Source organism: Amphimedon queenslandica, unplaced genomic scaffold (genome assembly GCF_000090795.2).
Source record: "Amphimedon queenslandica unplaced genomic scaffold, v1.1 AMPQUscaffold_12465, whole genome shotgun sequence".
NCBI lineage: Eukaryota > Metazoa > Porifera > Demospongiae > Haplosclerida > Niphatidae > Amphimedon > Amphimedon queenslandica.
In genome coordinates, this window is record NW_003547298.1 from 6,174 (window position 1) to 19,624 (window position 13,451).

Consider the following 13,451-nt stretch of genomic DNA (forward strand, 5'->3'; position numbering starts at 1 on the left):
AGGATCCCCTCACCCGCACACACAGTGATGGAGTAATGGTGGGCTAAGTGGTCAAGAAAGCTTTAGTTTTTCTCGAGTTTTAAACAGTTTAGCATATAATTGTTAGGTTCTATTTGTTGCATACAAACGTCTATTGAGTCCCTGATGTTTAAAGACTCTGGCCGCTACTTCTGAAGAAGAGAGCCTTGCCACAAGGTATGAATGTTTGGGCTCTCATATCTTGAAAACGAAGATGATTGGAGCAATTTCTTACATTATAATAAAAGATAAAGTTTTGTTCTATTGCTTCATTAGTTTTTTGCTATGATTCCTTTCACGATGAAAGAGTTGTGCGAGTGCCGACCTAAGTTCAACAACTTTGTTAGGTTTTGCTCCTGCGGAAAAGATAAATGAAGCAGTAGGCTGATAGGAACAAACTTTTCCTAGCTCTAGTGTTGATTATAAGACTCTTAAGAACTCAAATAGAAAGCAGCAGAGGCTTGAAAACAGATTTGGCTTGGACACACACACTGACAGGACGACTGCTTTACCCTCGCTTCCACGCCTACGCGTGGGCTCGGGTAATGACAACCCAACTGCTTAGTACCCGCCTACACGAGTCCAATTAAAATTTGGCAATTTTTTGCCTCAATTTGAAAACGTGATTCACATCAAAGGTTAAATCAACCACATGCACAATTTTGACCATTACATCAACTTTAAACCTAAATTTATGATATATAAAACATATAATGTACAGGTACATTAATGTAACTTACATGCAGTTTCTAGCAGCAAGATCACAATGAACAAACCTCTGTGAAGCTAAGTAAGACATTCCATTGGCAACTTGTAAACAAATGGAGAGTAACTGTTTCCTGACATTCAGTATAATATCCTCTTCACTGGTATCAGCTACTGTAAGATTAGGCCTCTCTTTCTTGAGGTAAGACAATAAACTTCCTCTTGACATGAAAGGCATGATAATGTATGGAGCTGGTCCAAGATCAAGACACACACCAATCAGTGGTAATACATTTAAATTATCAAATGACATCATTATAATGCACTCATCCAGTAATGAATCAATATTGCTCTCCTTACATAAACCTAATATGCATACAGTAATACCATTCATAATAACAATATACACACATTGACCTGCATAGCAAAATTAAATAAAATATACCCAGTTCTTCCATGCACACAGTAAATATAAACTTTAATGCAGGATATTCCAAGTGTTAAATGATTACCAGGTATTATGTAACAGATCTAATTTCCCAATTAGTATCTGTTATTTTACTGCAAGTCAGTACAACATCAAATACATGTAGTCATCAGAGTTGAGTTATTTTTGACTAACTTTTTAATGTTTTCACAGCAACTGCTTTTGGAAATTCAATATCATTAGCCATTACACCACGATAAACTACACCAAATTCACCTAAAGCAAAAAACAAAATGATGTGATCATTTTCAATGTTACTCAAACCTTGTCCAATGGTTTCTAGCATTTCAATGAAGGATCCTGATATTATATAATCTGATAACTGATCCATGTACTTTGATGAAATATTAATCGGTTTGCTTTCAGAAACTATTGTATAAATACATGACATATGAGAAAGTTAAGTGATAGCATTACAGATATAGTGTGGGTGCTTAATTATTTTGACTTTAATTTTAGCTTGTTTCAGCACAATTAAATTTTAATCTAACGTTAGATGGGACATGCAATTCATTTCAAAGGAAAGTGCAAAAATTTTGTGAATAGTTAGCTTACAAAATGAAGGCTTGGAGCCATGTTGATGCTTTGAAATTGCATGCAGCATCATTTCCTTTTTCTTAATCATTGTTCTCTTAATCACACAGATAATGGATGATACAGTAATGAATGCTATCAATAACAATACTGAAATAGTGACTGTTAATGGCACTACAACAGATGTTAATTTATTTGAAGAAGATGAAGGGACACCACTAGGAATGAGCATAGAGTTCCGTATTGTTGACACGTAATGTGATGAAGCAGGTGTACTGTTTTCATTGTTGCCTGTGGAATTATTTAATCATATCATGGCAATTAAATAATAATTATAAAACTGCAGGTTGTCATTACCATGCTTTTAAAATAATCAATCTAAAACTTAGCTGGTTTACACAAACTAATTAAACCAGCTGTTTGTTTATTATGCACTTAAAGCTTAATTAGACAGCGTTACACAATGGTAATGACTACACATACACAAATTTGTTTATTTAGAAATTTTACCTTCAGTTTTTGTGACAGTTGGTTGTGGTAGCAAAACACGTCCATTAGAGCAACAGTCACTAGTGAGATTCAAGAAATCAATTAGCTTATCAGTATTGTTACACGATGGCAGTATAATTCCCTCGTCATTTCTATATTCAAGATCAATTTGATCAGAGGTAAAAGAACTAGAAATAAATTGCCAGATATCAGGACACAATGTTTCTGACATGTATCGGCACACATCAGGACATAAAGGTAGTGGAACATGCAGGGTACCATTAAAACCACAGGGCAAGTAATAGTGAGTACACAGAATTCTAATAGCAATATCACGACAGCGGACTGGTATTGATGGAATTAACTCATCAAGTTCTTCTGTGAATTGCCTTAAAAGATTTTGAGAGCCTCCAAGACGTCTGTTTGGAATGTACACATAATCAGTCCAAGCAATATATAGGTCATCACAAATTCCAGCTTTAGAGTCTCTTTTAATATAAGGCTCACAGCTACCACTGGTACTAAAAAATCAATAATATTAAAAATCATTAATGAGGTAATGGTTATGCTTATACCTCATCACTGACCACAACTGATCATCAAGTTCAGTATCGCAGACTGTGACATTATCAACAGATTCTTCTATAGTTACTAATAGTAGCAAAAACATGCATGCATGATGAATCATAATACTAGGCTAGAAATTAATTACCTGATTCTGAGCAATGCACACCTACATCCTCATCATGTACACAGTTATGAGACCCAAAACTTGAGTGCCTACATTGAAGTATTGTATCTTCTGATCCTGAACAAACAACGTCATCTAATAATATGGACCCATTCCCAGCACCAAAGAATGCTTTCTCAAGAAATACAGCACCTAGATAAAAAACAGAGATCGATGCAATGAAAGTAGACCTAAAAATTACCATCAGTAGAGTATCCCAGTTGTCTACAGACTACTTGAGCATTAGTGTGTGACCACATATCATCACAAACAGTTCCCCAATCTCCATTGATACATATTTCTAGTCTTCCCACATTTGGACCACTTCCATTTACTAGATGTACTTGACCATGTGAGCAACCTACATTGAAAAAGTTTTGACAAATTGAAAATACAAAATTTAGCTATATAGATCTATGGCAACTGAGAGAGAACAAATTCTACACTATTTTTAAGCAAAAGGTTTTTAACACATGTTAAAACTAAAAACAAAAGCTTACCAAAAGCTACTGATAATACCCAAGCAGAGGAAAAAAAAGCCAAGAGAAACATGATGTAGATAGTCAGTAGAAGCCAAAAGCAACAGGCCTCAGCTGCACTAACCACACCTTAAAGAAGCCTGCATGACATCAAAACAAATTACAGTTATCTTCTAAAAACATATACATTGAACAAGTGCATATTTATTTTACTATGCAATGTATGCAACTAATATCATGTCATGCAGTATATATAAAATCAACAAGTTAATGATTCAATGAGTGCTTTTATTGAAGATACCAAATCACTGAACACTGGCCTATCAATAGAAGACTCAGACCAACAGGAAAACATCAGCAAGTAACTACATTAAAGGAAGTACAACATAACCATCAATGGGTTAATTGCAGCATGTTAATGTTCTTACATTTCCTGTGAGCAGGCTGCATTACGTGGAGGCTCCAATCTTTTACCAGTATCCAGTAACTCCACTACTCCTATTGGATCCAGACCAGGATATGGTACCTTACCAAGACTAAACACTTCCCAACAAAGAACACCATAAGACCACTGTAAATAAAAATACAATAAAAAATTGATAGTCATTGCTTGTAAATTGTAATGAAAATGTTAACACTTACAACATCTGATTTTTCAGAGAACAGTCCATCATGAAGGCTCTCTAATGCCATCCATTTCACTGGTAATTTAACTGTTGATGATCCTGAGTTATTATCACTGCCCTTTAGTTGCCTGAAGTAATTGCAGGCATATATGTCTTCAGATAGTCCAAAATCTGCTACTTTGATAACACCATTATCATCAATCCTATGCATAAAATTTATTTATGCAAAAATAACTACCAGGTATTCCATTTAGCAATAGAGAAGTCATAATAACTTAAGGAAGACAAATTATTATTTAAATTAGGGTGCATGACAACAGATGATAGTGAAAGTGTTTATGAGAAATTGGTGTTGGAATGAAATTCTTACATGCAGTTTCTAGCAGCAAGATCACGATGAATGAACCTCTGTGAAGCTAAGTAAGACATTCCATTGGCAACTTGTAAACAAATGGAGAGTAACTGTTTTCTGACATTCAGTATAATATCCTCTTCACTGGTATCAGCTACTGTAAGATTACATCTCTCTTTCTTGAGGTAAGACAATAAACTTCCTTTTGACATGAAAGGCATGATAATGTATGGAGCTGGTCCAAGATCAAGACACACACCAATCAGTGGCAATACATTTAAATTATTGAATGACATCATTATAATGCACTCATCCAGTAAGGACTCAATGTCGCTCTCTTTATAAAAACCTAAAACAAAGCAATAAATGAGTAAATTTGTGAGCAAATTTTAAAATTTTTCAAAAAAATTTACATTACATTTGCATTTTGTATTTTGGTCACTGTAATTAGACTACAATTTGCTCAATAATTACTTTTTAAAGTCTTTATGGCAACTGGTTCAGGTATTTTATTCTCTATTGTCATCACTCCATGATAAACTATACCAAACTCACCTATAGAATATAAAACAACAATTATTGATCTTTAAAACCCTGCCAACCTTGTCCAATTGTCCCATGCATGCTTATATTTGACCCTGGTATTATATAGTTTGACAGCTGTGTCATATATTCAGATGAAATTTCAATTGGTTTGCTAGAGTTGTGTGTGTTTTCTTTTTTGTCACTTTGCAGTACTAAAAAAGATAGATGAGCATAGATTTACACATGTTCAGAATATGATGCACAATGCCATGATTAATAAACATGTATACTGGTAGTTTCAGGCAAAAATTGGTTTTGAATTAGCAATTTTAGTATTGTCTACTTACATGAAGAAGGAATAGAATTAAGAGGATTTTTTGAAATTTCTGCCATTGTAAGTTGCCATTTTTGTTTATGATTCCTTCTCTTCATAATAATATAGACAACAAGGAGAATTACAGTAAGCACTACCAGACACAAAAATAGAAATGTGACTATTCCTGATATTACAATAGATGTTTGTTGATTCAAGACAGATGGTGTGTCACTGGTATCAATAACAGATGGATGAGAAATAGTAACATCTGTTATTGTTCTTGTTTCTCTTGTATGGATAGTATGAGTAGTTGCATTGGCCATGACTATAGGAAGATGTTTAATGTACCTAGATGTAACTCTCACAATTAAAATCAATTACTATTGTTTATCAATCATCTATTTTTTCAACAATAAACAATTTACTTGTTATGATAGTTGGTCTGGGTAATAGAACACCTGCATCAGAACAACAGTCATTAGAGAGTTTTAAATAATCAATCAATTGGTCAGTATCATTACAAACTGGTAACTTCATTCCTGTGTATTTACTGTATTCCCGATCAGCAATGTTGGTAATAAGAAAGGTAACAAGAAGTGACCAAATATCAGGACACAGTGCTTCTGACACATATTGACACACATCAGGACATAAAGGTAGTGGAACATGCAGGGTACCATTAAAACCACAGGGCAAGTAATAGTGAGTACACATAACTTTTTTCACAATGTCACGACAGCTGACTGGTACTTGATTAATATACCCATTTGCTTCCTCAAAAAACTTGCGCAAACGAATCTGAGAATTATTGACACGTCTCTTAGGAATGTACACATAACTAACATCAGGACCATAAAAATCATCACACAATCCCTCTTTGTCTGTTTTATAATAATGTTCACATTTTCCATTGGCCCTAATTGAAAGTGCATATTGTATAGCTAATAAAGGATAGTAAAAATACCTCATTAAAGCCCAGAGCTGGTCACTGAATTCAGTATCACAGACAGAGACATTATTAATAGACTTTGCACACTGTACACCAACAGTGTCATTAGGACCACAGTTATGAGACCTAACACTTGAGTGAGTACATTGAAGTATAGTGCTCTCTGATCCTGAACAAACAATATCATCTAGCAATATGGATCCATTTCCAGCACCAAAATATGTTTCATTAAAAATTGTTGCACCTATTGAAAATAGCACATGATCACCCAGCACTCTCTATTTTTAATTAAAGTTACCATCAGCAGTGCATGTGTCCCAATTGCCTGCAGACTACTTGAGCATTAGTGTATGACCAGTTATTATTACAAACTACTTCCCATATGTTATTACGACATATTTCCAGTCTTCCTAAATTTTCAGATTCACTTCCATTCACAAGACGTATTTGTCCATAAAAACAACCTGCATAAAAAAACAAGAATGTCAGTGCCTTAAGCCAGGCATACACTAGGCAACATGTTGCTGGTAACATTTGTTGGTTGTTACTTTGATCTTGTAAGCAACATGCATATGGAGGCCCAAGAATAGAATTTTTGGCTTGGTTGCTAGCAACAAGTTGCTTAGTGCCTGATTAGCCAGGTTCGCTAGCCCCCATGATTTCCACAACCGGCCTAACAAAACTGTGCCTGGGGAATGGCCCTGGCTTGGTATAGACAAACAATCTTAGACAAACGAAATATTTACCATTAGAAATAACTGACATGCAACAGAGTAGATCTAACACCAAGAACAGTCTGAAGAGATACATGATCGACAGTAGGCCTAGCTCCTCAATGGACTCCACACCCACAAATTATTGATAGATTTCTCTCAACTAGAATCTATTAGGCACTAAAATCTAAATGAGAAGAGAAGCATAGATCTAATACCAATAACTCAGTAAAATATGCAACAACACGAGTATTTATTTATTTAAAAATAGCCTAGCCTGTAATACCAGTGGAATTTAAAAAATAGGTTTAAACTAGACTCCATGAGGGTTAGTCTCATATAGTTTGTATACCATTAATTTTGTAAAGTTTACAAAACTTAGATTATATATTATTTAGTGTTATTAATTTGAGTGAAATCAAGGCAGCCGGCTAAAGGTTCAATGAGATTATCAATTGATGAAACTAAATCACTGAATACTGGCCTATCAATTGGAGACTCACACCAACAGAGCATCATCAAGGAGTGTGTATAATGAAAATAAAATGAGATTATTACTAAAACATAATATTGAGCAAAAGAAACTAACAACATAGAGGTATCACTTTATATGCATTATGCAATGTTACAAAATATGTTCTTACATTTCCTGTGAGCAGGCTCCATTATGTGGACAGTGCAATCGTCCTCCAGTATCCAGTAACTCCACTACTCCTATTGGATCCAGACCAGGATATGGTACCTTACCAAGACTGAAATTTTCCCAACAAAACACCATAAGACCACTGTAAATAAGACTAAAATTAAAAAATGATAGACTAATGATTGCATGATTGAGTGTAATGGCAAATGAATACTTACAACATCTAATTTTTCAGAGAACAGTCCATCATGAAGACTTTCTAATGCCATCCATTTCACTGGTAGTTTAACTGTTGATGATCCTGAGCTATTATCACTGCCCTTTAGTTGTCTGAAGTAATTGTAGGCATATTATGTTATCAAATAGACCAAAATCAGCTTTAGCAATACAATTATTATCAATTCATGAAATAAAAATTAGTTAAAATAGATTTACTGGTGTTTTAAATTTAAAGACTTAGACTACATGCAGTTTATAGCAACAAGATCATCATAAATGATGCTAAGTAAGACATTTCATTAGCAACTTGAAAAAATTTACTGAAGAGATCCATTCAGTAAAGAATCAATATCAATCTCTTTACAACAAAAGCAATAAATGAGTAATTTATGCATGAGCAAAATTTCATGTCAACATGCAAGTTCAAATAGTTGAGTGCAAAATTTTACATTACATGCATTTACTTTTTGTATTTTAGATAATTACTTTTTAATGCCTCAGCAATTAGTTTAATCTACCACATAGACTCAACAAACTGCAGACTATTCAGATACTGTAAGTTTCCACAACCATTACTCAACTCCCTACTCTTGTTGATGCATAAATCTATTTTAGGTCAGTGCATGACCATGTGATTGATTATATAGCCTGTAAAACAAAAAGAGAGATTAGATCAATTGAGCAGATTAAAATAAGCTTGGGCTTACTTTGTCGGTATTAAACACTAAATGAGAAGAGAAGCAAAACCAACAACCACAGCTATATACGCAGCAACCAGACGTGGCCTAGCGTGTTTTACCACACAAAACAAGGTTGATGTGAGTCATGTACAGCCTTTGCTTTAAAGTTTGAAAAGTTTTCAAAAATTAAAAGTATAATTATTATGCATACAAAATGTTACACAAAAATAATTATTCAATAATAATTATTTTCTTTTTTTATGCATGTGTTATTAATTTGAGTGAAATCAAGGTAGCCAGCTAATGGTTCAATGAGAATATTAATTGATGAAACTAAATCACTGAACACTGGCCTATCAATTGGAGACTCAGACCAACATGACATCATCAAGGAGTATCTATAATAAAGATGACATAAGATTATTACCAAAACATAATACTGAGCAAAAGAAATGTAACAGCACAAAGGTATCTATTTACACTACAAAATATGTTCTTACATTTCCTGTGAGCAGGCTCCATTATGTGGACATTGCAATCGTCCTCCAGTATCCAGTAACTCCACTATTCCTATTGGATCCAGACCAGGATATGGTACCTTACCAAGACTGAACACTTCCCAACAAAGAACACCATAAGACCACTGTAAATAAAAATAAAATTAAAAAATTGATAGTGATTGCATTTAAATTACAATAGAAAATGAATACTTACAACATCTGATTTTTCAGAGAACAGTCCATCATGAAGACTCTCTAATGCCATCCATTTCACTGGTAGTTTAACTGTTGATGATCCTGAGTTATTATCACTGCCCTTTAGTTGCCTGAAGTAATTGCAGGCATAAATGTCTTCAGAGAGACCAAAATCTGCCACTTTAATAATACCATTATCATCAATCCTAATGTACATAAAACAATATACATAAAACTCCTTGATAATGAACTATTAAAAATTATTTATCTTCATTCTATTGAGAAAAAATAATTGGTACGAAGACTTCAGTAAAAATTTAAGTATATCTACTACATATCCAGGGGAGGGCTATAATAATGCTTTATACATTATGGTCTCTTATGAAGCTGCTAAACAACTAACAAATTACTGTGAATGTGAAAATTAATGCAGTAGAAAATTTTTGCGTTTCAAAATTGTGTTGTGATTTAATTGTTATGTAATAAAACTGCATCATGTATTATTGAATGTGGCATGTAATCATACACGTGATCTAATATTTTAATTCTAATCTAATAAAAATTAAAGTCACAGTAAAAATTTTCAAGTAGATCTAGACAGTATAAAAATTAAGTTTATTACATAAAAATCTGGGGAGAGAGGGGTGATGCTAAAGCAACTCTAGCTCTACAACAATTTATACATCTTATCCTACATACATACATTACATCACATTAATGTGCAGTCAAAGACTTACATGCAATTTCTAGCAGCAAGATCACGATGAATGAACCTCTGTGAAGCTAAGTAAGACATTCCTTTGGCAACTTGTAAACAAATGGAGAGTAACTGTTTCCTGACATTCAGTATAATATCCTCTTCACTGGTATCAGCTACTGTAAGATTAGGCCTCTCTTTCTTGAGGTAAGACAATAAACTTCCTCTTGACATGAAAGGCATGATAATGTATGGAGCTGGTCCAAGATCAAGACACACACCAATCAGTGGTAATACATTTAAATTATCAAATGACATCATTATAATGCACTCATCCAGTAATGAATCAATATCACTCTCTTTAAAAAAACCTACAACAATTATAGCTTACAATGTAAAAATATGAAAAGCACAGTTAAATAATTTTTAAATTGATAATGACAAAATCGAATCTGCATGGGGTCAATTACAATTATAATTGTAATTAGAGGCTCATTTTATTAGAAATAACATAATTGTAATTGAGGCTTAATCTTGACAAAATGTAATGAGAATTTTTATCAAAATTGAGTTGTCATAGTGTACTAATACCTAATCAATACAGATGCAGGAAAAAATGCTCTAAATTTACCTAAGTAGCATTATAGGATTATATGTACAGGCATTGTATACAAGTAAATGGAAGTGTGACAATCAGGGTTTACCAGTATAGTGCTCAGCTTCTTGCCAGCTCATGAAGTGAGCTACTTAGCTTGCTCAGTAGAGCTTTAAAGAAAACCCAGATCCTTGGTACATTTTGTATTTTGTAAAAAATGGCCATCACTTTTATAATTTATTCCAATACACATGCATGCTCTGATGTTGTAGATCTAGTTTGAGTTGATTTCAATCAAAATTGTATTGTTTAAAATTTTATAATTTTTACAAAAATTTTGTCCGAGACAATAGTCCTCTATCTCTGGCCAAATTCTGTCAAAAACTGCAACTTTCTACTTTTATTGTTTTTTCCTGATACACATAGATTCTACATGCCCTGATATTTAATCTTAGGTGGTTCTGATCAAAACTGGATTTTTTAAAAATTTTGAAAACAATTTTGTCAAAAATATTTTGTTAAAAAGGCTAACAAGAACTCTCTACTTTCACATTTTTTTTTCTGATACTAGTACTTGTTTTGATGTTATATATCTAGTTTGAGGTAATTCCAATCAAAATTAGATTTTTTATGAATTTTTATTTTCTAAAAAAATCTGACCTGAGACCATGTGCTAAGTACAGAGTCTCTCGCCAAATTTTGTAAGAATAGCTAGGAGAAAATTTTTCATTTTTATAATCTGATGTATATTTCTGATGTTGTATATTTAGTTCGGGCTTTGATTTTGATTAAATTAAATTCAGGTTTTGTACTTCACCCCATGCAGGTCTAAAATTTACAATGCATATACAGTTATACACAAATTCACTTGCATTAAATGAAGAGTAATTAATGAAAACTACTAAAATAAGACTGTTACTGTTAAGCTATGGTGAATATATATAACAGATATAACTTTTAGAATAAAGCAAATTTAGCATACTTTAATGCAAATACTTTGTGTAAGAAGATTAAATGACAAACCTTTTAATGTTTTCACAGCTACTGCTTTTGGCGATTGAGTGCTACTTGTCATTACACCACGATAAACTATCCCAAATTCACCTAAACAAAGTAAAAACTAATTGATACATTTATCAGTGTTGCCCAAACCTTGTCCAACAGTTTCTTGTATTTCAATGATTGATCCTGATATTATATAATCTGATAACTGATCCATGTACATTGATGAGATATTAATTCGTTTACTGGAATTATAAATGTTGTCTTCACTGCTATCAGGAGCTACATAGAAGAGAAAGCTAAATGATAGTATCAGTATAGTATGGGCTCACACTTGTCTACTAATGATAAACATTATGGGTCTATAAAACATGCTATACTTTTACATAAATAGCTTTACTTACATAATGAAGGCCTGGAGCCAAGCTGAGATTCATGCAGCACTATCTTCCTTTGCTTTATCTTTGTTTTCCTCTTAATCAAACAGACACTGAATAACACTGCTATAAATACTACTACTAAAACTAGTGGAATAGTTACTGCTAATGGGATTATAACTGATGTCGATTTAAATGAAGAAGCACTAGGAATGACCATTGATAAAGATACAGTTGATTCTAGTGTTACTATAGTGCTGATAGTAGTAGTTGTTCCTGACAGGATAACTGAGGAAGTAGGTGTACTAGTTGAATCATGGCCTGTAGTAAATAATATAAAATGATAAGCATGAGAAGTTGTTCATTTATTGTAAACACAGGGGGTTATCATTATCACACAATATGTAATCAACACTTCATTGACTTCTCAAAAGTCCCTAATGACTGATATCTTAACCTACAAACTAGCAATTATTTTGCTTGTTTGCTTGTACTTAAACCATAAACAGATATTACATCTTAGGAATCATTAAACTATATCTTTATTTAATGATTGTATATGCATTCACTTTTGGTTTTTGTGACAGTTGGTTGTGGTAGTGAAACACGTCCATTAGAGCAACAGTCACTAGTGAGATTCAAAAAATCAATTAGCTTATCGGTATTGTTACATGATGGCAATTTGATTCCCTCATCATTTCGGTATTCAGGATGAATTTGATCAGAGGTAAGATAACTAGCAGTGAATGACCAAATATCAGGACACAATGTTTCTGACAAGTATCGACACACATCAGGACATAAAGGAAGTGGAACATGCAGGGTACCATTAAAACCACAGGGCAAGTAATAGTGAGTACACAGAACTCTAATAGCAATATTACGACAGCGGGCTGGTATTGATGGAATGTACTCATATAGTTCTTCCGAAAATTGTCTTAAAAGATTCTGAGAGCCTCCAAGACGCCTATTTGGAATGTATACATAATCAGTACCAGGAATATAAAAGTCATCACAAACTCCAGCTTCAGAGTCTCTTTTAATGTAAGGCTCACACCTACCACTGGTACTAAGAATAAACTATAATCATTAACAAAATAATGTTCATATGCTTATACCTCATCAATGACCACAGTTGGCTATCAAGTTCAGTATTGCACACTGTGACATTATCAACAAATTCTTCTATAGTTACTAAGTACAAACATGATGAGTCATTATACTAGCAAATGATTATAATTTACCTGATTCTGAGCACTGCACACTTACATCCTCATCATGTCCACAATCATGAGACCCAAAACCACGGTGCATACATTGAAGTATTGTATCTTCTGATCCTGAACAAACAACATCATCTAATAATATGGACCCATTCCCAGCACCAAAGAATGCTCTACTAAGAAATACAGCACCTAGGTATAATAAAGACATGTAGAAAAACATACCTATAAAAAATTTTTATGTAAAAAATTACCATCAATAGAGTATCCCAGTTGTCTACAGACTACCTGAGCATTGGTGCGTGTCCACAAATCATCACAAACAGTTCCCCAATCTCCATTAATACATATTTCTAATCTTCCCTCATTTGGACTATTTCCATCCACTAGACGTATC

General features: G+C 33.4%; 2 protein-coding genes across 2 annotated transcripts in view; both read right to left on the reverse strand.

The window, feature by feature from the left end:
• Positions 1-3,589, reverse strand: part of LOC109587733 (muscle, skeletal receptor tyrosine-protein kinase-like) — a 5,515-nt gene extending 1,926 nt beyond the window's left edge. The window contains exons 1-9 of the mRNA XM_020003958.1: positions 3,464-3,589; positions 3,166-3,324; positions 2,946-3,116; positions 2,809-2,884; positions 2,255-2,754; positions 1,766-2,035; positions 1,475-1,579; positions 1,346-1,426; positions 759-1,089 (exon numbers count right to left, since the gene is read on the reverse strand). Coding sequence (XP_019859517.1) covers positions 759-1,089; positions 1,346-1,426; positions 1,475-1,579; positions 1,766-2,035; positions 2,255-2,754; positions 2,809-2,884; positions 2,946-3,116; positions 3,166-3,324; positions 3,464-3,515 — 1,745 coding nt within the window. The 5' untranslated portion in view covers positions 3,516-3,589. The remainder of the gene's footprint in view (positions 1-758; positions 1,090-1,345; positions 1,427-1,474; positions 1,580-1,765; positions 2,036-2,254; positions 2,755-2,808; positions 2,885-2,945; positions 3,117-3,165; positions 3,325-3,463) is intronic.
• A 21-nt stretch (positions 3,590-3,610) lies between these two features.
• Positions 3,611-13,451, reverse strand: part of LOC100641606 (fibroblast growth factor receptor 3-like) — a 10,616-nt gene continuing 775 nt past the window's right edge. The window contains exons 2-12 of the mRNA XM_020003957.1: positions 13,309-13,440; positions 13,076-13,246; positions 12,950-13,025; positions 12,401-12,900; positions 11,859-12,152; positions 11,605-11,736; positions 11,476-11,556; positions 4,439-4,769; positions 4,085-4,271; positions 3,871-4,013; positions 3,611-3,807 (exon numbers count right to left, since the gene is read on the reverse strand). Coding sequence (XP_019859516.1) covers positions 3,702-3,807; positions 3,871-4,013; positions 4,085-4,271; positions 4,439-4,769; positions 11,476-11,556; positions 11,605-11,736; positions 11,859-12,152; positions 12,401-12,900; positions 12,950-13,025; positions 13,076-13,246; positions 13,309-13,440 — 2,153 coding nt within the window. The 3' untranslated portion in view covers positions 3,611-3,701. The remainder of the gene's footprint in view (positions 3,808-3,870; positions 4,014-4,084; positions 4,272-4,438; positions 4,770-11,475; positions 11,557-11,604; positions 11,737-11,858; positions 12,153-12,400; positions 12,901-12,949; positions 13,026-13,075; positions 13,247-13,308; positions 13,441-13,451) is intronic.